The 25,116-nt window shown below is 45.7% G+C and overlaps 1 protein-coding gene across 1 annotated transcript in view; it reads left to right on the plus strand.

The window, feature by feature from the left end:
* LOC119166827 (roundabout homolog 3) overlaps window positions 1-25,116 on the plus strand; it is a 238,878-nt gene that overhangs the window by 203,814 nt on the left and 9,948 nt on the right. Inside the window, exons 5-8 of the mRNA XM_075891441.1 lie at window positions 18,509-18,660; window positions 19,578-19,722; window positions 20,729-21,022; window positions 22,244-22,531. Of these exons, the coding sequence (XP_075747556.1) occupies window positions 18,509-18,660; window positions 19,578-19,722; window positions 20,729-21,022; window positions 22,244-22,531 (879 nt within the window). The remainder of the gene's footprint in view (window positions 1-18,508; window positions 18,661-19,577; window positions 19,723-20,728; window positions 21,023-22,243; window positions 22,532-25,116) is intronic.

Below are 25,116 nucleotides of genomic sequence, written 5' to 3' on the forward strand. Positions count from 1 at the left end.
AACTATACGCCGACCGATCCCTGATGGGCAATCGATCGCCGATGGAGCCCTGCTACCGCTTCTGCTGTTGTTACCGCTTTTGCCGTATTTTTTTTTCTCACGGATTTTTTTTTCGCTTTTTCGCGCAATCAGTGAGCAAAAGAGGCGATATGAGATAATAAGAAAAGAGAAAGAGAAAAAAAAGGAAAGGTTGCGCATGAAAAGGCGCTACCCGTTCCCCCAGAGAGAGGTAGGCTCTTGAACTTGTTGTTGCGGCTCCGCCTGCATATTTTAGAGAGCCCTCTTACAGGTGCCAAGATTACACCCGTAGAAAGATTTAGCCCAGACTACATGGTAGTGTATTCAGTGTGAAAGACAGGGCGTGCTGACACGAACACAAGAGGGAAGACAACACATCACAAACGCGAAGTAGCGACTGATTGTGGGCGCGATTCAATTGGAGATGTGCGCATTTTCAGTTCTTGGTAGGTGTTCGTGATGTCCTGACTGCTTGCGACTCTCGTTGCGTGTTTTGCCATTTAGAATGAATACGTACTGACTAGCTCAGCTCTGTTAGCCTAAAGTACACTGTAACTAAGGGAAAAAACGAATGTCATGTTTGAAGTAAACCAGACTGTAGAGGATGACAACGTGAACACACCGTCGAGCTAGAGATCGTACATACATGTTTTTCTCCACAATACTGAATGTTCAGTTGCAGAGCAAGGTCTATTACGGGTGTCATTTTCCGCAGTCTTTTTCTTTGTTTTTATCTTTGTTGCAAGACTGGCAGAAAACATGTTTTGCTCTCACCACGTGTGAATGCATCATGGGCGTAAGAAATTTTAAGAGAAGAGCTTCTTAACCGCATCAGGTGGTGCGAACAGTAACTTATGCTCCTCGAGCCACGGTCCTTGCATTTTCAGTGTGCTCCGGCAGACTATAAAGTCATCGTGACACAATGTAGCAAAGCTTTCACTCAAAAATCAAGCATAGGTCACTCTTCTTATGAGAGCTTCTACGGGTAAGGAACGATTGCAAGGAGAAATCGTCGCAAGCTGTAGTTATTAAAACTGTTGGACGCAAGATATCGAGCGTGAGATATTAAGTCATTAGGTGTTTACGCAATTGAAGTATGTGCCTATGACGCCGTACATAGGTTCAGCCGACCGTACAATAACACGAGCGTTTACTTTGTACGTGGCTCCTTCATTATCTCGAAAGCAGAGGCACGAAATGTGCCGCGTGGGGCGCTGCGTCATCGCTGCGCGAACTTGGTTGAATAATGGCTGGCCTACCGCGAGAGGAGCGACCGGTCCGCGACCGTCGGCCTCGCATCAATAGTATGCAAATTTGAGAGCGTTCGGCCGTCGTTGAAAGGCCAGCATCCAGGCGTAAGACGGATCGTCCTGGACGGGAACAAGCTGTTTCGCGCAGCCCGTGCCACCATTTGTCTTGGAGCATCGGCGCAGTAGCCATGACAGGGCTTCTCCACAGCACCAGCACTCAGTAACAACGTATCTATCTCTCAGGCCTCTCCCCTTCTCCTCGCTTCTTTCGACTCCTCGCATCTCAGCTCAACCTATATGGGTATGAAGTAATACCCGTATAAATTTGAATGAAGTATACACTTACAAGTTTGTATGCGAGGGATTGAGGAAGCGATTGGAGAGGGTTTGACAGAGTGAGAAAGAAAGAGAGAGAGCGCGTATCATCACTCTGGATTTTAATGCTACCCAACCATGTTGTTCTATCTCGAAAAAAATACATAAGTGAAACATAACACAATGTACAAGGCAGGCCAACTGTAAAATGTTTGAGAGAACCCCATGTGCTCGCATACTGAGGTGTGCTTACCCAAGCGCACTTGTGATTTTGGCGTGTCCTAAACGCCACTGATGCACAAGAGGGGGGCGTCGATCTCACTGAAAATGGCCCAACGTGTGCGCTTCCTCGCAACATGCAAGGGACTGTCACAACAGCTGACGACATCACCCACGCGATGCTTGGCAGAGTATAGGCTCGAACATTACACGAAGGCGGCGAAAGTGCCATCGCATGCTGTGACTAAAAGGCATTGCAGCGTGAAGTATCTAAGTCAGATGAGAGGACAGAAACCACGAGCGCTCTTAATGTTTTGTACTCTTCTCTGTCCGCGCTCCTTCGCGCTGCAATGGCTTCTGTACGTGTAAACTAACTTGCCCAAGAAGAAGCTCTACTGTATATAGCAATGTTTAGAAGAAGTACTGAATTTTAGATTCCCAAAATGACAGTACACGATATCTAATCCGCATGTTTGAGCTTTTGCACGCCTCTGCAAAAGACCGTAAGGGGATCACAAAAACTCTACTCAAACATTGATTGAGTCAACGAATAAAAAGTACAAAAGGGGTGAGCATCTTTTAAGGCAATATTTTTTGTTGTATTCAAGAAGAAGCGCTAGCCATCCAGATATGTGAGCATATTTTCAAACAGGGCCACTACACGTTCTTTCAGTGTTAGGTCATGGCATTAGTTGAAATCTCTCATGTGCTCCCTTACGCTGGAGTTAGAGATGTCTGTGTCTGAAGCTTCGGTTCAACATGCCGCTCACTCAAATTTACAAAAAAAAAACGCGATAAAAATCACTACTCACCTACCGCTTCACATGACATTGACTCCCGGAATAATTGGGATCTGCAGAACTTTTATTTATTTTCTTTTATTTTGATTGGTCATTATTCTCAGCTCATTTTGATATGTCTGTAAGCTCTTTATTAGTAAGCATGCGCTACGTGGTAAAATTGCTTGGGTTCATCTAACCAACAAATATACGCTGACGTTTGTGTGAAATATGTAAAACTATATTAACAACCTTCAGAAAGATTGTTGTGAAGAGTGCGGTTATCCTTAAAAAACACACGCATATTTTTTTACGGATTAGTGCTATGAAATGTTACGCGCTTTTAGTCATGAACATTCCAGGTTTTCGTTCGATGTTAAGTGTGAAACGTACGCTGAAAGCGAGAACTAAAACCTAGTTCTTTTTGGCGTAAAAAGAGTTGCAATGTAACACTAGAAAGCGCGCATACAAGTACAAGCTGTTTATTATAAACACCATTACTCTCTTAGTTCTGCACTTGCACCCTCGTTTCAATAACGTCTGTATTTCAATAACACACCAAGAAGCTTAACTCACAGTAGTTCTAAAAAGAATCCGTTATTCCTATATGGCGCGCAAAAGAACTATACCCGGCGACAACTTTCTGTGGCAGCACGGCCAAGGCTACGTGGGCGGAGCCTATGCACATGTGCTACTGCGCCAAGTAGTCCGACCGCTTCGACGGGTGTTTCGGTTTCGATTTCACCAGCGCATACTTTATCCTTTGTGTGTCCGGCGTTGACCCAGGTTTCGTCAAGGTAGTATATGGGTCTGGAAGAATAAACAACAAAAATGAAGCATGTCATCTGCAGCGAAGCGCGGCGAATGCAGCGAAACTCGGCTCGTGTCACAATTATTAAAAATTGCTCGCGTTTCGCTGCAGGTTTCGCTGCTCGCGTTTCGCTGCTTTTCCTTACTTGCACGTAAACGTTGTACGCCACCTTCTTGGCCTGTACGGACAGCTTTTGATTTGACAACGCCTAATACGGCTGCGCAGCTGGTGGACTCGCGGCACGCGGCGGTGTTTCCTCCGTAAGCGACGTTGACGAGCTGTAACCGGCGGACGCCATCTTTGACAGTGAGGAATGCGGTGAGATAAAAAGGCGACGGAAGCCAAAAAACCCCAAAAAAACCTGAGAGAGCGTAAAACGAAATTTTTTGTACTGCGCAACGTTTTTATTCACTAATTAAAAAATAAATATGCGAAAAATGTAAGTGACGAATGGTAAAATCTTAGTTACCCAGAAGAGTATACAAACGTTTTCGTTGAGGGGCTACATGCTGTGGCGCAGTAAGACAAGCGTGCTTCGGCTCCGTAGCCTTGGCTGTGCTGCCACAGAAAGTTGTCGCGGGGTATAGATGATGCTTCTCGTTTAAAAAATTGCTGCTGTGTGACCTCGTGACATTTCTAAACTCCACATACTTTCACATAGCCTGGACATTGACCATGGTATATTGCGACAACATTACAGTGTGAGATGAAAGAATTATGCCATACATATTTAATTTGAAGACAGTCTCTTTACTCAACCTCAGAAAACAAGGGCACTCACACAAATGGGCCTACATGCTTGATGGCAGCTGATATTAGGTCGATTGAATAATCGAGATTTTCTTTGAGAGACTGCAAGTCTGACTGATGACGAATATGTCGACATCATGATTTCTCGCTTTACGTCATGGCTAAAACATTACGTATTCAGGTAACATGCACATTATCCACGGTGACATATATGCGTATGAGTGCTTCAAAAGCCTGAAATAATCACCTGCTCAGATCGATATGACGGTATACAATGATTTCTACGGCTGCAATCTTCATATTGATAATATTCGCAAAGCCAGCTGCCTTCGATGAGTGTACGACGAGGGACGAGCTTCAGCAATCAATAACTTCCCCCCTTTCGGAGGCATTGAACCGTTATCCATAGCCACTCCAGCGTACAGGATTGAGTCAGTACTGTTCTCCGTGTTGCCGACATTCCGTCTGTCGCTACGTCCATGGCTGGTCTCTGTCTGTTTTTTTTCTGATTCGTCGTCGCTGTCACGAATCATGTTGATAAAAAGAGAGACAATAAGTCCCACTTCGTTTCGAGCACTGCTGTTCAGTGTTGTGTTACCGAGGGACGAGACAACTCTGTTCACCAAGCTCGCGCACCGATTCATCTCTCATTTGATTTCTTTCTTTCGCGGACACGAACCATGGAACCCAGTTCCGCCCCTTACATTCATGCGTCACTCTAACCTACGTTTGACATCGCGCAGGTTTATGCTTGCTCCACCATCTGCGAGAAAATAGTGGTGCATGCGTTCGCAAATGCACGCGTGTGTGGCAGGGCAGGTGAAGCCAGCCATGGGGATATGAGTTCAATTTAGTCACAATAAGAAACATTCATTTTTTCTTTGATATTGAATACAAAATGCTTCCACGCCATATTTCAAACAACCGATCTATGACAGACAAAACGTAAACAGTGGGCGACTACTCACAGCCTAGCAGTGGCTCCGGTGAGCCACCAACAAAAGGTACAAACAGCCCGCTTTTAATAAGCAGCGCAATCACAAGAATCGGGACGTTGAAGTATTCTGCATGCTATTAAGGAAGGCGACCTCGGCGTACGGACTAGTTAACAGCCTAGTTAATTCTTTGTGTGCTTCCTTTCGTGTGTACTCTTTGTTGGCGCCCAAGCAAGAGTGCTCTAGATACATTGCTGGTAATCGTACTCGTAACATTTTAACATTAGCCTCATTCAAAGCAGAAAAAAGTCTACACGTGAGTTGGTTACTTATGTCGCACTCTCTCAAGTGCACAAAGTACAAAGACGCGCTATTTTATATTTATTTGCAATTCCAAAACGAAATTAGTAAATAAGCATTGTTTGCGTTATTCGGTTTCATTGGTTCGCTGCTAAGAGACAACGTCGTCTGAAACTCACTACATGACAGGGTTCTGTATTTATTTGCGGCTACTACATTTTCAAAGTCTAACGTTGAACAGGGCGAGAGAACTAAACCAATAAAGACAGCTTCCAGCGCTGCCGTTTGAAGCTACACTAACACCCGCCTTGACTAAACGAGCAAAGTTTGATTCTTCCCAAAGGCTCACAAAGGGAGCTTTCAAGCATTACCTCGCCAATAGAGTCTGTTCTTCTGTGAACAAAGCGGTGCTTGCATGGCGAGAAACTTGAGCTGCTCTCAGGGTGACATCTTCTGCACGAGTGCCGCTATTCTGATTATGCAAAGCAGCAGCGAGCACATTCGTTTCACAGATAGTCTACGACTCTGAGTTAATTCGGGCCAGAAGATCTCGGGCTCTCGCAAAAGTGGGCTTAGCACTCGGCTGTAATAAAGAAAAATGGCGGAGTTTCAACTCTTCTAAGCCTAAATATGCTTAGTGAAAGGTATGTTTGGTCTAGATTTTCTTAGGCTTTGCACAGTCGTTCAACTTTTATCTGGTCACGTGGTGCTGCCGTGGCGAGGCTTCCAGAAAGCGCAGGTGCGATACATTTCGGCGTTGCGTCAAGAGGAATGGTGCTTTGCCGGCCGTGGTGGTGACCCGATGCTGAAATGCATCGCCGGCCGGACTTACCTTTTTGGCGGCACAAGATCACTGGAACACAATTGGCCACGCGAGATAGCCTACTAGAGTTTTCGTTCGCAAAATATTGCAGTAATGTTTATTGAATAAATCTCTTCTCTTCTCTGCATTCTTCCTCTTCTCGGATTAAAAAAAAACGTGCTTTTGGCCGGGAGAACCCATGCTTGTGAAATACATGCCATTCACTTTGTCCATGATAAATGAACGTGTAGCCTCTATGGGGCCCTACACCACCTTCGATGGTTTTTAACACGAAAGTGCTTTATTGAGGGGTCCACAAAGACTTCAGTGACGTATTTTCATTACGGATTGGACGTCGAAAAAATAGCGTGATCAGATGACAAAGAACAAAGTTCCGTCAACGGTAGTGGAACCCATGACTTCTCGGTCGAAGACAAGAGATGCCTGGCTCATTATTCATTGCTCTACGGATAGCACCCCAATGCCAAAATACGACGTACCTACAAGCCGCGCGCACCTACGATTTCCAGAAAACAGTCCCCTTTCATCAACGGGCCTTTCGGCAATAATCATCACCCAAATTTTCGCCGTAATGCATACTGCAAGTGTGCTCGTCATCTACGAGTCCTGTTTGTCCGCTCGCAGGCACGTGTGCTTGACTTTCTTCCTCCAGCGAATCAGCGTTCAACTGACGAGGGTGTTGGGGAAGTGGGCTATCTTGGAGCCCACAAACCCGCATCGACTCTTCCCGCGGCCAAAAAAAGAAAGGTTTTCTGGGTTGGTCTACAAAGTGCACTGCAATGAACACCTCGTCCTTACATCGGTGATCCAAACAATTTAGAAAAGAATGCGGCAACATCAAAAAAAAAAAAAAACTAACGTAGCTTCAATGCAGCACGAAATTCTGTAGCGCTTTCGGCTGGAAGAGATGATGACCTTAATTTTCAGGTCTGGTGGCTCCATGCCACCAATTTTCCACTGGGAGGGTGCCCTATCTCCCGAGCAACTGTGTACTTCGTTCTGCCAAGCTGCGCTTCTACCTGTTGGTCGGAGGTGCACTTGTGCCTATTTCACCGATAGGTATACGACGACAGCGATTCTCCTCCACCCACAGCAGCAGCGGATGCTCGACTATTTCACGTGCCCCGCCGTGGTGGTCTACTTGCTAAGGTACTCGGCCACTTAACCGAAGGTCGCAGGATCAAATTTCGGCTGCGGTGGCTGCATTTTTGATAGAGGCGTAAATGCTGTAGACCCGTGTCCTTACGTTTGGGTGCACGGTAATGAATCCCAGGTGGTCCACATTTCCGGAGCCCTCCACTGTGGCGTCTGTCATACTCATATGGTGATTTTGGGACGTTAAATACCATATATCAATTATCAAATCTCCATTATTTCGTCAAAATTGTGGTCGACTAAAATGCACTTAGGAGCTCCTTGCAGAACCTTATGTGGCCACCTTTAGAGATGAGTACTCATGAACAGCCGAGCGCCAGGTTGGCGTACTGCTCAACCCTATGGGAAAACCCACTGGGTTTTCGGTTGGCACCGTGAATCGAACAGGCTACCTTCCGCATTGAAAGAGAACGCTAATTTCTTAAGCCACCGCTGCGGTTTAGCCACCACAGTGAGAATGTGACCCATCACATCAATTTCGACGCCACCCTGTGATCGAAACGAAAGGTACGATTCCTGAAATCTTGGCATATCCAAAGAACATCTGAAAACATTAAGTCGTCTATAAGACCTTGCCGAGCATCTATGAACACGGTCTCCAGAACCAATGAAGAAAACAGCGCAGTAACGAGAACTGTGGTAAGAACTACTGTGGAGAGAGAGAGAACGACTAAGAAAAGCACTAGCTTTGAAGCCTGCACACAGCCATTCCTTGAAGAAGTGACAAATTGGTTCTCGAAACGCAGGTCAGTTTTTAATAGTAAATTCTAAACGTGGCTGGAGAGTCAATTTATTGGTATGAACATACATAACAACGGGTTCAACCACCCCTCCCCCGTCTCCCGAAAAAAAAATCCATTTCTGTATACACCTTTGTTCTTGCCAACACACGTCACCAATAGCGAACCAAACAGCCAGGTCAGTCTCGCGCACACAGCTCACGGAGACGCAGACAGCTAGCCGCCAGTCAGAATTAGTATACGAGAACTATAGCCACAGGTCACGCTAAGCCCCTTTTCTGCCCCTGACTCATAAAGCCCGCGACGACACCATCCTGTGTCTCCATACTGGTCACTTGTTAGGACTTGCAATGCTTGCCCGGTGTGTCGGCGTTATTGGCGGTGCGGCTAAGTTGCCCAAGTAAAACGCAAAAGTAGAGTGAGTCTTTTGAGGCAAGCTCCCACGAGGGCGGTGAGAGGGAAGGAGAGAGTGGCTCGGGGATGGCCGGTGGCGTGCGTGCTTCAAAGCAGCGCTGTTTCCTGGCGCTTGTCACGCGGTGGTTGCCCGGGTCGCAAAACAAAAGCAAATGAAAAAGGGCCTCCCTCACTTTGTGCCCAACCGCCAACAGCGGAACACCTCGGCGCCAAGGGGCCCTTTGTCTTCCTATTGTTGACTAGAGCAGAACGGACCCGAGGAGCACGTTGTTGGCGTGTGCGGGAAGCGGTCGCTCGCCTCTCTTGTCTGCTTTGTATCTTTCTTTTTCTTCTATTTTGTGCTGACACATCGATGACGGGAGCTTCACGTGCTTCTATATAACGACGCGAGATAATATGACAGCCATTGATGGGCGTGCGAAACGAAGACAACAAAGAATAAAATCAATGTATTGTTTTAGTTGTGTGGGTCGCTGTGGCCTGTGAGGAGATTGCCCTTGGCTTTTAAAAAAAGCAGCCCTTAAATATTAACCTATCCAATGCCGCTCAAATAATTATACTTCATAACGCCTATAAAGCAAGCAGCCTCGCAGAAATGATAAATGTGGCAGCTTTAGCTTCTGCCTAAACAGAAAGGTAGTAATAACCTTTTCTTTAGGGACAAGTATAGGACAAAAAAAATCTTACGTCAGTACCCGCTTTTGACTTACTACTCTACAACATATAATACAAGCCAGAATTCATAGCCAAAAAATAAATTACGTATAGCCCATTATTTAAAAGGCTCTAATGAGATTGGCTACGCGTTTGTGAGATACAAAAAAACAACAATGTGATGCATCCCTTTGTCATAGGAATTGTAGAACACGAAAGTAAAACGTGCCCGTACAAGAGGGGGGGGGGGGAGGGATATTTAAATTAGAGAAAAGAAGATAAAAGAGAGCCCCGTAACTGTCTGCATCTGAGTGCGGCACCTCAACAGTACCTCACGAGGGAAGGGTTAGAATGGATTGAGATAGAGATGAGGACACCCACATACAGAAGTAAAGATAAGAGAGAGAAAGAAGGACATGGTCGAAGGAGTCCGAGGATGGGGTACCACTCAGCGAGAGCTCCACAGTGTCTGGAGATGGTGGAGGACGAGCTTGTCGGCTAGAGCTGCGCTGTCGTCGGAGACAGCGCGCGGGGGCACAACCAACAGGAGCAGTTGAACGTTCACTGAAGCTTCCATAATGTAGGTGTTTGGCAGCTACTACACCATTTAGCGAGGATGCATCAACGCTGGCGCTTAGTGGTACACCTTCTCGCCGACTAACGTCCATGATAAATTGAATAGGCAACCCTTGGGAACGCTGTGGTTGTTAACGGTGAAACGGTAATCAGAGAAAGCAATGAGACAGCCAGAAGAGCGTGGCAAATTGAAAGCAGAACTTGAGCTAAGGTCACCATCCCACGACATGTTGAACAGTAACTGGACACAATGGCTGAACAAAAGGGGGAGAAGAAAGCCTGTATCCCAAGATTCCAAGAGGGAAAGATTTGCTAATAGAGGGAGTGGAGACGCGTACCCACCAGAGGTCTTCTCTACCCTCTTGGCCCATTCCAGAATCTGGCACTGGATCTTATACACACTGCAATATATTCCTCTGTTTTATGCATTTTCACTGAAAAAAAAAGCGGCCCAGAGCACATTGTGTAAGGGTGTACTTGAAAGCTGGGGACTAATTATCTAAACACCAACTTTAAATTCAGTATGAGGCTGCCAAGTGCAACCCGACTTGAGAGAAATGCAACGCGCGTCTTTCGCGATTTTTCTGGGGTGAACATAAGCAGGGAACGTGGTGTTACAGCCAGACAGCGGTGGTCAGGTGAAGTAGGTTCGTGTCGAAGGGCTACTATTGGTATAGATGAATGCTATGAGCGATGCCGATGCTTGGGCGAAGATCGCCACCTCGTCATGTGTTAAGGCGTTGAAAAAAAATTGCACTTCCACTGAAAACACACTGAATGGGACAGATGCTATGCGTAGTCACGACACGTTGCAGAAGCTAATCCCAGAGTTCACAGTGATGACGAAATACTTCAATTTACCACTGTATTAGCGTATTGAACTGAGCTGGTCGGTACATACCGATTTTAAATGAAGAAAGGTCGCTAGAACAGGATGACGAAAAGAGGCTAACAGGGTGCTGACTAACTACATCTTATTGCGTTTGTGCATCAATAAGACGAACACAAGTAGTATACATAACGGAAAACAAGGTATCGTTGTGACGATTTGGGAGTGTGATTTCGCGTTGTTAAATCAATTATCTAGTTCCCTATCTAAGTGTGTTGTTCGAAGTTTCAGAAGAAATAATATATAATTATTGACGTTATTTCAATTCCTGTAAAGTAGGCTGAAAAATATTCCTACTTTTGCACTTGCTCTAGGTATGATCAACAAAACATTACCATTAAAGTGCACAAATTTATTCATTGAATATACAGTGGACCCAAATCGTGTCGCAATGGGTTAATACGCGTTACAGCCGTCTGCTATACCATGTATTCACTGAACCAGATTAGATCCGCGAATTTAACGAAGCTTGCACAAGTGTACGAAGCAAGGCCTCTCGCAGCTTCTATCGCCTTTCGAGTGAACGACCTCGGTCAGCACCAACCAGTGCAGCACCTCGACAACTTGCGTTGACACGTCTTGCACGACACGTGATGCCAGTGCACCCTCTTCTCGCCCTCGCCGGACCACGACGACGACAAGGACAGCCGTACTCGATCGATTCCGCAATTTCTTGCGCGCGCCGCTGCCGAGCCCCTCCGGTGTAGGTCTGGCCAGCTTGAAAGCACGCCCACCCAAGGAAGAGAATGTAATCACCACCTACACGCTGGTGCTCGAAAAAAAGAATAAAAATAGCAGCAGCGCTGCCAAGAAAACGGGGGTGCGCGTGAGAGACACTCTTTTTTATTTTTTTAACGTTCACATTCACCCGTCACAACCCCGCTATTACATTTCTTTTAGTTTATTAGCTGTAGTTTTTATCGCTGTATTTGCGTCTTTTTCGGATCCGTTCGTGCCACTGCCCATGCGAGAGTTAAGGCGTACACTGCCCGCGCGACGCACGAGCTACAGTTTGATTATGCGTGAAAGCGCGTTCGCCGTTATGCTCCCGACCCGTCGCGATTTCGGGGAACGCGAGACGGAAGGAAATGCACGTTCGGTAGCTGGGCCGGGGGGAGAACTCTTGGCCGTAGATATAAAAAAAACGAAAAGAAAAAGTGTACCGGTAATCCGGCACTCGTGTGTATTGCGCTTGAGCAGAGGTGTTAAAAACTGCACACAGTGTTACGTATGCGGCCGTATGAGCGAGGGTCAGATTCTGGAGAGAGGTATCCTGGAGTGACAGCCGCAGGCAGAGAGAATGTGCACCGTGGGTTGAGAGAAGGAGAACTACGGGGGAGGGAAGGGTCATACCAGAAGGTGCCGACGTAGTGGCCGGAAAAGCAATGGCCTTCTGTCTCTCCGTGTATAAAAACTTATGCGCTTAATGTGCGATGTTTGACCAAGTAGACGAAAGCAGGTGAGGGATATTAAATGCCATACTTTGAGCGTGGTATGTAGGAAATACGACACGCAATGGCGACAGTAATCAGCTCTGTTTGTCACGCGAGGAAAAAAAAATAAGAAATATGTTTCACCGAATGCAGGTTTTCATGTAAACGAAGTGAAAATAAAACGAGGACAACAAAACAAAGTCGATGGTCTGGTGCGCCATAAGATGCAGAGAGATTGTGAAAATATGTGAGAGCAGACATACGATATGGTGATACGAGGTTTTCAACCCTATTGTAAGGTGCAAGCTGTCTGGTGTAAGCTGGTGTAGGCTGTCTCAAAGTGTTCATACTCGCGTAATCCTTCAGGCCGCAGCGTATCTCTCCCTAAAGTCACAACATATATCCGCAGGGAGTGCACAGTGAATGCGACCAATCGTTTTGCTGAGCGCACCTTTGTGTGTGTCAGAAGTTGTGTGGTGCCGCGTCCTTTATTACGACTGCTGGTTCTTGCAGAACGAAACTGAGGAATCGGGTACGAGGAGTAAAGATGTCCGGAGAAACTTGGCCTTACATAGAGCAACAGGCCGAGCAGTCATGCGCGAAACGTTTCTTAATTCACCCGTCGGCAATACTTTTGTTATTGTGATACAAGAGACGATTAGCGCTTAAATGCTAAGAACTGCTGCATTATTGAAATCACTCTACACGTCTCTATTAATTGTACCTTGTACCTAAATTACGTGCTCTTATGACGACAAAGTATCGCTGCCATACTGATTCTTATAGTAGAGTTGAAGCTTTGTAGCCCTGGCCAAAATTGCGTTGGCTAACTGGTGTATTCATAAAAGTATTTCTTAGAGAGTCGGATTTAATGTCAATAAAACTGCTTTAGCTCCTTGGTTCGCAGTTTTCTGAAATTTTATAACGAGTCGTTGTTGTGTCCCTATTTCTTGTGATAATGCCTAAAGGTGAGCAACTGTGAAGGATACAAACACTGATGGGTTATGAGCTGCCATCGCGTTATATAACGTGACAGCAATGTTTCCAAACTTTTGATCATTTTTGCCTTCATTCTTTTAAGCCAACAGGTTGCACCTCAAAACGAATTTCATCTACTGGGACGTAAAGCCGCACATTAAATTTTAAAACTTCATCTACACAGATTTTTAAAGCGTGCTTCACTTACAACGTACCCTGCTTGCGATGAAATCAACTTCAAACAAAGACTTGTGTAAGGTGTTTTTTACCTGCATAATACTCTAACTGCTAAGAAACCAACTTCAGAGTTACAAGCAAATATTTTGTAATCTTACAACATGACAGTATTGTGACTGTGTACTCCGCAGCCTAAAGACTTTGCCTACACTCGCAAATGCGTTGTAAACATCATGATTATTATTATGCGTAAAAAAGAAAGCTTTTGCGAGCACGCAGCGAACAATACAGCGTGACAAATAAAGAATTATGTTAAGCAGTGGATAAAATAATAATTTTGTTATAGAAACTCAGCACGTCACTAGTTCTCGCATAAACAGAACGGGATTGCGTTCCTTGTTTTATAATGCAAATTTTCTTCATGCTAGAAGCGAGAACTGTGCTTTTTTTTTACTGTCTGAGACTGTTCTAAAGTTTTTGTTAGGGTATTTTGACAACTTCTACGGGCCACTGTTGCAAGCACTAAGTTCTTTCTGTCGACGCGGCTTTTCGAAAACCGAGATCGACATGGTGTTAGGAGACCGAAAATAGTGGGCTTCCAATTAACTAATGGCCCCAGTTTTCATGCATACCCAACCACGTCAAAGTAGAAGAAAAAAAACAGACACGTGCCGAAGAAATGCCGGAACAAGCGTAAGTGATAACCGCTGCCTTTCAGTAGTTCAAGTTTTAGGAGTTATCACGAACACCATCACCGACGACCTTGCCCGTAGAGAGCTCTCCAATCAGTCTTGCCAGCCTCTTTGCCTGCACAACTCCAGAGGTGTGCAGTTTCCACCGTAAATTTAATCAAGTATGTGACGAACAGAGAGCGTATTTGCTCTTTTTCGCCGTTTTACCGAGCATGGTACGCGTGAGAGGCGATGCGATAATTTGTTTGCGCTCGTCTTGGTTCGTGCATAGTGCGCACGACGAGTCGGATGGCTGCTCTTGCTAGAGTTTCGGGGAAATGCGTTAACGGATGCGGGAGCCGGGTTTCTGAGTTTTCTCGTTCAAGCGTGATCTGACGAGATTTCACGCTCTCTAGAAAGGGCAAACTTTTCATCTGCTTCGTTTACTTCCACTGAGTATCAAGAGTAAAACAGGTAGAACTCTACAGAACTAATGAATGTAATCCAGTCCAAAACCTCAAGCAGTACATTCATAAGCTTAACGTTCTGAAATATTGGTAAGTAGGTAATGTAGCAAGATGAAACACCAAAAATACCTTAGACTTTTCATGAATACCCAAACTTTACACCCGTGGTGGGTATTTATTATATTGTTCTTGGTTCTTATTATGGCGGAAAAAATGAAGTAATATCTGACTTGTTTTAAAGCGACAAAGTGCTTCTTAGGGTGAAATTATGAGTGCCGTCTACCACCCTCCAAAACTCCATTTGCACAGCTCAAAACATTTCATAAAACAAAAATTAGGGGCCTAGTGATAGTTAATATATTCCGCAATATCGCTGCGAACAAAGAGTGGAGCCGCAACTCCGTTACAGCACTTACATTATAACTAAATTCTTCCAATATTTATCGTAGCAATTTACCAGATGATGCAAAAGGAATCGTAGTGACGGATACGGTGCACATATTATCTGCATATCACTTTTTTTTATTTTCACGTGACGTAAGCCCTTTTGTTGCGTAACCAGTGGTGTGTGCGTCCGCATTCAGTTATTATGCCGACGTGTGTCTATTGTTTTTCACACTTGCGATTGTTTGAGACCTTAGTTGTATTCCAGGCTTTTATTAAATGTATAAAAATATAAGGAGAGCTCGTGCTAAATGTATCAAACTCTCTTATCTTGCCCAATAGCTGCCAGGACAACCAAAAGTGGTCAGAAAGCACAGACGTAGGTGAATGGGCACATGTTGAAACACTCACGCACTTAGAGCAGTTGCTGAAAACCAAGAAAAGCATCTCATAAACAAAAAAAAGGTTTTTAAAACACAAATATTTGTACACATTAAACGCCCGCACAGCACTAAAGTTTACCAAGACGTTGTCACAGCTGATCATTGGTGACTTGCAAACTGTTTCTTCACAGGACGTTGAAAACTCCAAATATTTTATCCGTTCATACCAAACAACGTGAACCTCATGCTACGATTTTATGGGCTGTGAATTGCAGGAAGAAATAATGCAAAAATCAAAAGTGAGAGATGCTGAACACTGGGAGCAACGTGGAAGTGCAAATCTTTGAAGCGGAGAAGTAATCACCTTTCCACCCATGTGGATGAGGCCGGCGACTATTAGTGAGGTCAATAAATCACCGACAAAAGCTTTTACAAATAGAAACGTATGCATAAAATAATTGCTCAAGCTTCGTCGCTTAGTGTCTTTGTAGGAAAGGAGGATAAAGCAGTAGAGGGTACAACAGAAAGTGCATTCAATTATATTACCTCCGAAAAAAAAAAGAGTGATGAAGTATTGCGTCGATAATTTTGTTTTTGCCTTGTTTTCGTGCTTTGTAATGCGCCTGAGCATGTAGGGGTAATTTGCGTATTTGTATACTTTTTTCATTCTTTCATGGTGTGTATTTAAATACCTAACTTCACAATTTTCATAATTTGTGTACCAGTCCAATTACTAAGTACACGTGCTTGCGGTAAAGTCAGGTGATGCGGTGAAGGAAAGAAAGAGAAAGGAGGGTGTATCAAGTCACGCAGCCAACCTTGGCAAGCCAATCTGTTTTGAAGCCAGCAGTGTCGGCCCAACACGTGACGTTTTGCGTCAAGATGACGCAATCAATGAGATTTGCCAAGACTTCAGGGTATTGCACCCGGTAGCTTTCATTCGAAGCGTGTTTGTTCAGCGCAAACCGGTCGGCTGTCGGTTGAGGTTCGAAAACCGAACACCACCGAGAGTATTAAAACCTACCGCAAGCTCCGGCGTTTTGATCGCGGGTTGGGCCGACACGGTGACCTCTAATTGCGTGACGTAATACTGTCTTTGTTCTTCTTTTTTTTATGGGTGACGTTCTAATGGGGCTGGCAAAATACCCCTCCCATTATATTACCGTACTCTTATACCACACAGCCTAATGGGCTTCATGTCATGATACACTGCGGTGACTTTTTTTTGCACAGCCCGACCACCTTCCCGCCTGTATTCTCGACCCGGGTGTCAGTTTCTGTGTTTGGCTTTTTACAATGACAATTGTGCCGGGCAGACACATAAAAATGAGCTGTGGTAAGGGGTCCCGGCACGAGAGGTGCACACAGCCAGGGGCGTAACTTCGAGTGCTTCCTGAATGACAGCACGCACCCGTGATCACCCAAGCAGGACGCGTTCGTCATTACGCAAGATGTCGACGGCACGCGGTCTTGAAGCTATACCACAGCCACTGTCGATCTCTAAACAGGAGTTTTTGAATCAGGAAGAGGAGGACTGTGTGATTTGCGTGGGGCCGCTGTTTGTATGGAATGACTCAGATGTTTTGGGTCGCGCTGAGACACAAGTGCAGGGAGAGGGGAGGGGGGGGGGGGGTCTCTGGGGATAAGGGGCGTTGGGATGGGCGCGGTAGAGAGAGCGGTCGAATTGAATGAGTCGCAGGCCGTGTTGCGGCGACCAAATAAGAGAGACGGCGGTCGCGTGTCATTGACTCGGTGATACATTGCGCGTCGTTTGCAGGGGGAGTCAATTAGATTGAACCGCAAGGGAAAAGTTGACTGCAGGCGAGCGTGAATAATTAAAGGAGGGAGGGCGTCACAGCGGGCACACGGCATACTTCTTGCAGGTCACCTGGACCTATGGCTAGCTCTGTCGCGTGACTAAAGCGCACGCAAAGCTTTGATGAAGTCCTGACATGAAAGACTCAATCTACGGTGGTATTTGTGGGCTTTTTGAAATCGTTAACATTTTCTGTGGTGTCGATTTCTTGTAGATGAATGCACCTTTGTAAGGCACTCGTATCCTTACAATGGGGCCATGACACTCAATTTCAGCTCATATTCTTTGTTATGAGGGTTAATACTTTGGTGTTCGCAAAGAAGCTGGATAAATTTCAGTGCATTTGGTTGAGAACTTAATTTATAACGAGCTTTTTATAAACACACTAATGGTCCAATATTCTCACAACACTGGTGAAGAATAAGCTTCTAAAGTGGCTGAAACTTAGGTACAAGACGATGGCTCTAATCCACGAAGGACTTCAACCCAGACACGCCAAGGCAAAATGGCTGTCGCCAGCAGTGGACGGGGTTTGTAGCATGTGACTTCTACGGTTCATTTTGAAATCACGAATTCTTTCGCAACTAATTTTTTAAGCGTATATGGGCACACAGACCATCTTTTATTTCTTGCTGAAGATCGCGCACAATTTTCTGGGTAACTATGTATGGCCCCTTTTGAAGTGAAGCTTTGCCATTTCGTAGGCATAAGCTCGTTGACAATATGGCTCATAATTGTTACGTCATGGACATTTCTTTTAGATTTGTTCCTTTGAAAATATGATCACTCAAACACCGCAAATACCCTCCTACAACTTACAATCAGCATCATCAGCCAGACTACGCCCGCTGCAGGACAAAATCCTCTCCCATGTTCCGCCTGTCAACTCGGTCCTGTGCTTGCTGTTGTCCCTTTACACCCGCAAACTTTCTAATCTCATCTGCCCACCCAACTTTCTGTCTCCCCCTCGTCCACTTGCCTTCGCTTGGAATCCATTTTGTGGTCCTTGATTACCAATGGTTATCCTGTCTTCTAATTGGTACTTACCCACGGAGTCAAAACCTGGAGGACTGCAGAAATGGTTCAACCTAAGTTGAGGACGACGCAGCGAGCAATGGAACAGAAAATAATAGGTGAAATCTTAAGGAACAAGAAGAGGGCAGAGGGTATCAGAGAAGAAACAAGTGTTAAGGATATTATAGTCGAAATCACGAAGATGAAATGGTCATGGGCTGGGCACGTACCGCGAAGGCAAGATAATAAATGACAATAAACCAACAAGAAAGTAACTTTTAACCCCCGTACACAGTATCGTTTTTACTGTGGCCCAAAAGAGGAAGACAGGTAGATCATTGCTTTGATTTCGGACTTTGGTGACTACCATACTCACCGACGCAGTTTATGGTCAACCTGCTTTGGCGCTCCAGCTTTTTCCAGTGCGCAGTCTAATGAACAATCCACGGTAACTTCCGCGAAATTTCGGAGGCAACAGGAAAATTACGTTTATTAACTTACATCCCGTAAGTCTGGTGGCTGCGATATTGTAATTCTCGCTTTTTTTCTTCTGACAGTGAAACCATCCATGGTGCGTATTCGGTCCAAGCAGCGTCCACTGGCGGCCGGTCTACCAGCTGAAATTGAATGCGAGGCTGCCGGATCACGGCCACCTCCCGTCATCACTTGGTGGCGCGGAAAGGCCAAGATATCCACCGACCACGTCAAGGTACGTTTAGTGCTGTTTCTTTGCTTCATCATAGTTACTTTTTCTGTACCCATTGCAAAAAAACTGATTGGGGGAGGGGGGGGCAAGTTGAAATAGTACCCCAGTTTTGTAATTCATTTCAGTAAATAACTCTTTACGGACGGGAGCACTAAGGTGGATGACGCTTCAGAAGGCTGGGCTGAATTCACCAATTCGTTTGGTATACGGTTAATGTAATGTACACACATTTGTGCAATTGGAACTTTTGGAATGAGGTAGGAGTGATGCCGCAAAACAAAATTGCAGCATATCCACGGAGTGAATGATGATAAGGGGGCCGAAGCGTCTGTCAGCCTGTCCGTGCTTCTGTCCATTCGTTCGTTCTTGCTTCCGTCCGTCCGCGCAACCATCCTTGCGTCTATCCATGCCTCCGTCCGTCTGTCCATGCGTCCATCCACCCGCACGTCCACGTGTTCGTTCCTCTGTCTGTCTGTCTTCTAGTATGTCTATCTGTCTATCCGTCCATGCGTCCATCTAGTGAACACTCCAAGTACCGCCATCTCGCATCCCCTGTGGCACATACCCGCTCCGCACATCCATCCATCCGTCCGTTCGTCTGCTAGTCTGTCTGTCCGTCCGTCCATACATTCATTCGTGCACCCATCTAGTGAACACTCCAAATACTGCCACCATCATATGGTGGTTTTGGGACGTTAAACCTCACACATCAATCAATCAATCCTATCTCGCATCCCGGTGGCTACGTACGACAACGACGGACGATGGAAAGACCCACGCCCTAAGGAGCTTCGCCCCTAAGATGACCACAGCTTTACCTCCAAAATATTGACAACATGATGTGAGGTGGCAAGCATTATGTGTTTTACTTGGTCGATATTGTACCTAAAGCACTTGCTTTGTTTCCCTGTAACACACAGGTGATGCCCATAGGAAATCGCGTCTTCTCTGTGGTCACCTACACCCCCACGAGAGAGGACAATGGCAAGAGACTTCGCTGCGTTGCCGAAAACCCGAACATTGTCGGAAGCTTCATCGAAGCGTCGTACAGCCTTGACGTTCACTGTAAGTATACAAATAGAGTCATGTTGGGCTTAATCGCCCCATATCATGTTGCTCCCAGCATTACATCCTAGGAGATCTAAATGAGTTGTTTTCTAGTGACCTGCTTATTGTTTCCTGCACGATAGTGAATATCTCGTCAGAGTAATTAGGTTCATGGCTGCATGTGCTTAGCGATGCTGTGAACGAGCTCTGCGAAATCCTGTAAAGTCGCGAAAAAGACTACGAAAGTCATAAGGAAAAATAACCCCAATCTATCCCGAAGCCATGAGGAAGTCCATGTGAATTCCTCGGAAGGAAACCTTCTAGTAAAAAAGAAATTTATCCCTTGACATGGATGGACTTTTCTTCTACAAGAAGTTTTCCTTTCTTAGAAATCCGAATGGATTTCCTGGTGAATTCGGACTAAAAAACGGGTGTATGTAAATTATGCCTTTTAAAGCTAAGAAGTGTTTTAAACTCGGATTATGCAAACTTAGGCATTCTAAAACGAACTACATGGTAGGGTTTATTAACGCCAAGAGAAGGAACATAATCAATGTCAGTTAGACTTTTCAAGGCAATGGTCTCTATCAGTGACGATGACCCCCACTTGGTAGCTGCGAAGGCGGCTGGACAGAAAGATGTCACACAACGTCTCATGGTGGAAGTGCTACGTTGGACAGAGGTTTTGTCAGATTATGGTTACTGCTTCAATGCTTGATATATGTACTACAGTGAACATTATGACCTGAGACATTGAAATAGTTTTTTAAAAAACATGGCGGCTAATTGCCTTTAGCAAGCTCAAGAGTGTTCATGACACTGAATGTTCAAGTGTATTGTTATTTTGTGCCAATTCAGTACATCCCATTGATATAAGTACATAACAGGTGCATTTCAGCATACAAACGTGACTTTGATGCTCTGGATTGCACATTGCTCTTGATAGCGTGTGACAGGAACATTTGAGCATCCTTTAGTAAAGTTCCTATTTTATCTTTTTTCTTCTTCGCCTTACTTTTCACAGACAAACCACTGGTGACGCTTCAGCTCGGAAAGCGTTTGCGGCTAGAGGAGATCTTTGAGGGGCAAGACGTGTACTTGGAATGCAGCATCGACGCCAATCCACGCGTGAGTGAAGTGGTGTGGCGTTTCGAAGGCAACCAGGACGTGCACTCAGACCCGGCCGCCAAGGTAATCACGAGCAACCAGTCGCTCGTGTTCCAGGCCATCCAGCGTCTGAATGCTGGACGCTACACCTGCGTCGCCATTAACACCGAGGGCGAGTCAGTCAGCAATGAGCTACATCTAAAAGTCCAATGTGAGTATGCACTCTATGTTTCTCTCATTCTCATTTTTTCCCGTTTCTAAAATAAAATGTAGCCAATGGCAGATTACAGAGAATGAAATCTTTAAATGCATTAAGGCTGATTGAATATATTTTCACAGGACGCTTTCTAGACATTTGTGTGCACAACTTTGTTTAGCTAAGTCGTGTCGGCTGGTGGCTAAGAATGAGCAAGGCGCTATGAGGTTTGGATGGATTAATCGCCCTGCGTAAAAATGTGTCACGGTTCAAGTTCATTTTGCAGTGTGTTTTTACTTATAATCACTCTACTGAAAAGCAATACTATTCACGAAATTCCGAGCACGGAAACCAGGCTTGCCATTGAGAAGGTAATGCTTTCGAGGCCCAATTACGTTACCAAGTTCCACTCTTGAAGAGCAAGCGTTCTCCAAGTTTTTATTGTCGACCCATACTGCAGTACAATTTGTCACTCCATACAATCTGTCACTCCAGCCAAATTTCTGTTTCCGCTCATCGCTTCATCCTAATGCTGCATACATACTCAACAAACCCGTGATAGGGTGCGTCAGTGACTGAACAAGCAAACCCTTGTGCTGTCATGCCCATCAAAAGAAAGACCAGGAAAACACAAGCACTTCTGCTTGAATTGTCCGAGAAGTAAGTTGCACCAAGTTGCCAGGTCAAATTAGCTAAGGCTGCTGGCCAATCACAAGTGACATGACCAATCACTAAAAGGTTTCTGACTTAAGTCGATATAGCCCCATTCAAATAAATTGAGTACTGATAGGTGTAGCCTTCAGGCGCAAGAACAGAGCGGAGGTAATCGGAAAAGGACCGTGGTGTTACAAACATCTTATTCAAAAGGGCGAAGACAAAATTGACTTTTGTAGAGCATCTATCACAAAGGCAAGATAACTGCTGGTAGTTAACAGTAACAAATGGAATGATAAAAAAAAAGGCAAGCGGGTGAAGGACATAGAGAAAATTAAGAAGGGTGACGAAACTAGTAAGACGTTTGCGGCTATAAAGTAGCTGAAACAAATAGAGGACTGAATTAACTGAAAAAAAAAAAAACATGGGAGATGTCTCTGTGCTGCAGTGGGCATCAGACTTATGATAATGAGGACCTCATCCTAATGATTTTTCAGAGCAGGCATAATTTCATAGCCATGTTCTCACAACTCACCGCCCTGATTTCAACAATCCTCTTTTTTTCTTTTGCTTTCCTATCAGACTCTCCAGTGTGCTCCAATCGCCAGCGAATCGTGTACCCGGCTGCGGCGCACGAGATGCTGCAGGTGTCATGTGACGTAGACGCGCACCCGTCGGCCGTCAGCTTCCAGTGGGCCTTCAACGGCAGTCTGCGCAACCACGAGCTTCAGACCTTCGTGTCCGAGGGCAGCCGCAGCGTGGCGTCGTACGTCCCGCGAGACAAAGCCGACTACGGCACGCTTCTGTGCTGGGCCACCAACAAGATAGGCCGACAGAAAGAGCCCTGCCGTTTCCAGATTGTGCCTATAGGTGAGAACACTACTCTTCATTTTACTTTACGTCACGACAAATACCCTAGGCTAAACCAAGACCGCTGCATTTCATTAGCGCGGGCCGAAAGGAAACGTTTCTTCAACCAACCCTTTTAATATTTTTTGCTAGTAACGATGACCTAACGATTTACTTTTTAGTAACGATTTCCTTTTTTCCAGTTTCTCGATACTCCTCATTCAAAATGATTTGGCACTATAACTCTACTATGCAGTGAAAACTTCCCACCTTTACATAATTTGAGTTACCTTAAAAGTTGAGTACGCTACCTCTGTTTGGAACCCACATCAAACTATTATCAATCATCCGCGCTGGAATTCTAACAAAATTGTGCGGCTAATTTTGTTCTTTCGGACTATTCTTGTCACACCAGTGTCCACGTGCTCAAGTTACGTCTTCATCTTGAAATACTCGAGCAGCGCCACGAAGCTGCAAGATTGTCTATTCCATAGGTTCTATCACTTTCTACGTAAACAGACAACTATCTAACCCTTGCATCATTCTTCAGCCCATCATGGCTACCCAAAAGCAGTTTATCTTTCTGCAGCCCACACTACCGCCCACTTGAACTCATTTTTATTTCGGACTGCCAAGGACTGGAATCGTGTTCCTGCCGACGTGGTACACCACTCCATCCATACATCCTTCAGGGACAGTAGAAACCATTATGTATTAGTTATACCCACCCGTCATGTAATACCCCTCACGGGGCATATGAGATAATAACAAGTTAATAAATAATTATTAATGGAATATAAGAAAGTTAAAAAAGGCGGTGTTTGAAACATTTCGAACAGGTTTATGTTTGCTTGCACCAACAAAAAATATGTGTGGGTTGCGGGGAGAGGGAGGACTGCGGCGCGTGAGCGCGTATGCGTGTCTGCGTGCGTGTGTGTGTGTGCGTGTGGGTGGGTGTGCGTCTGTGTGAGGGCGTGTGTGGGCGTGTGTGGGTGTGCGTCTGTGTTGGGCGTGTGCGTGTGTGTGTGTGTGTGTGTGTGCGTGTGTGTGCGTGTGCGTCTGTGTGTGGGCGTGTGTGTGCGTGTGTGTTTGTGTATGTGTGTGCGTGCGTGTGTGTGGGTGTGTGTGCGTGTGTGTGCGTGTGTGTGGGCGTGTTTGTGCGTGTGTGTGGGCGTGTGTGTGCGTGTGTGCGTGTGTGTTCGTGTGTGTGTGTGCCTGTGTGTGGGTGTGCGTCTGTGTGGGCGTGTGTGTGCGTGTGTGCGTGTGTGTTCGTGTGTGTGTGTGCCTGTGTGTGGGTGTGCGTCTGTGTGTGGGCGTGTGTGTACATGTGTGTGTGTTTGTGTGTGTGTATGTGCGCGTGTGTGGGTATGCGTCTGTGTGTGGGTCTGTGTGTGTGTTCGTGTGTGCGTGGACGTGCGTGTGTGTGTGTGTCTGTGTGTGTGTGCGTGTGTGCGTGTGTGTGTGTGCGTGGGTGCGTGTGCGTGTGTGTGCGTGTGTGTGTGCGTGTGTGTGTGGGCATATGTGTGCGTGCGTGTGTGTGCGTGTGTGTGTGTGTGTGTGTGTGTGTGAGCGTGCGTTTGCGTGTGCACGCTTCTCTTCCTCTTTCTTTCTGTCCCTAAGTTGCAAACATCCTTCCCAATTCATCAGCGTAGGGTAGCATGCCAGTTTTTTTTTTTCTAAACTAGTTGAACATACTAGCTCTTCGCCTGCCTCCTGTTCATTCCTTTCTAAGCCAAGCGCTGTCTTTAAGTAATTTCTTGCGTCATTTTCTTGCTGTATGGACGTTTGGAGTCATCGTCCACCATTTTACTTGTGCGCTAATAGGTGATTCACGCTTCATTACTTGAACCTGCAACGCCGTTTGCTTAGACTCGCTCATACGCGCATGCGCGTTTGCTTAGGGTGGGCGAGAGATGCGAGACGGCCCGTGTCGTATTCAGTGGGGAGGCGAAACAGCGGTACAAAGTTTGCGCTGCGTGGGCTTCGACAGCCGTACTGTAGGCTTGCCCGACCATGCATAAAGGACATAGCTTGCAGGGTGGATGAAAAGAAAGAGTGAAAGAGATGGGCGTACATTTACGGGCACCCGTGCTCGTAGACTTGTATGTCGATCGAGACAGGGCCGAGACAGCGTAGAGAGCCTGACCTCAAACAGCGTACTGCTTTTAGCGGATCATCGACTTTCCCACATAACTACTTAGCTTGCCGTTTCGGCGCATTCATGTTGCGGTGCACTATGCTCGTGTTTCTTCTTTTCTTCGTAAGCTCTTTTGCTTGTCCTCTTCGTCAGAATAACACAGGCGGCTCGGCTCACTGCGCTTGGAAGCATAGCCGTGAAGACGAGTGAGTACTCCGCAAAAGAAGGAAATACATTTGCTCTACAGACTAATGTACAAATATGCATACGCGTATGCTCTTGTAACTAGGTCATTGGAGATATGCGTATATGTAGGGACTTCGAGCAGGTAAGTCGAAGTGGACGGAAAGAGTCACGTATGTGGATTATTTGCACTAACTTTTTGAGCCGTAGAATTCAAGCCACGCACATTTCTATTTATATTGATGCGCATCTTTACGCATGGTAAGACCCCACTGCTTTGTTTTTC

This window comes from Rhipicephalus microplus, chromosome 1 (genome assembly GCF_043290135.1).
Source record: "Rhipicephalus microplus isolate Deutch F79 chromosome 1, USDA_Rmic, whole genome shotgun sequence".
NCBI lineage: Eukaryota > Metazoa > Arthropoda > Arachnida > Ixodida > Ixodidae > Rhipicephalus > Rhipicephalus microplus.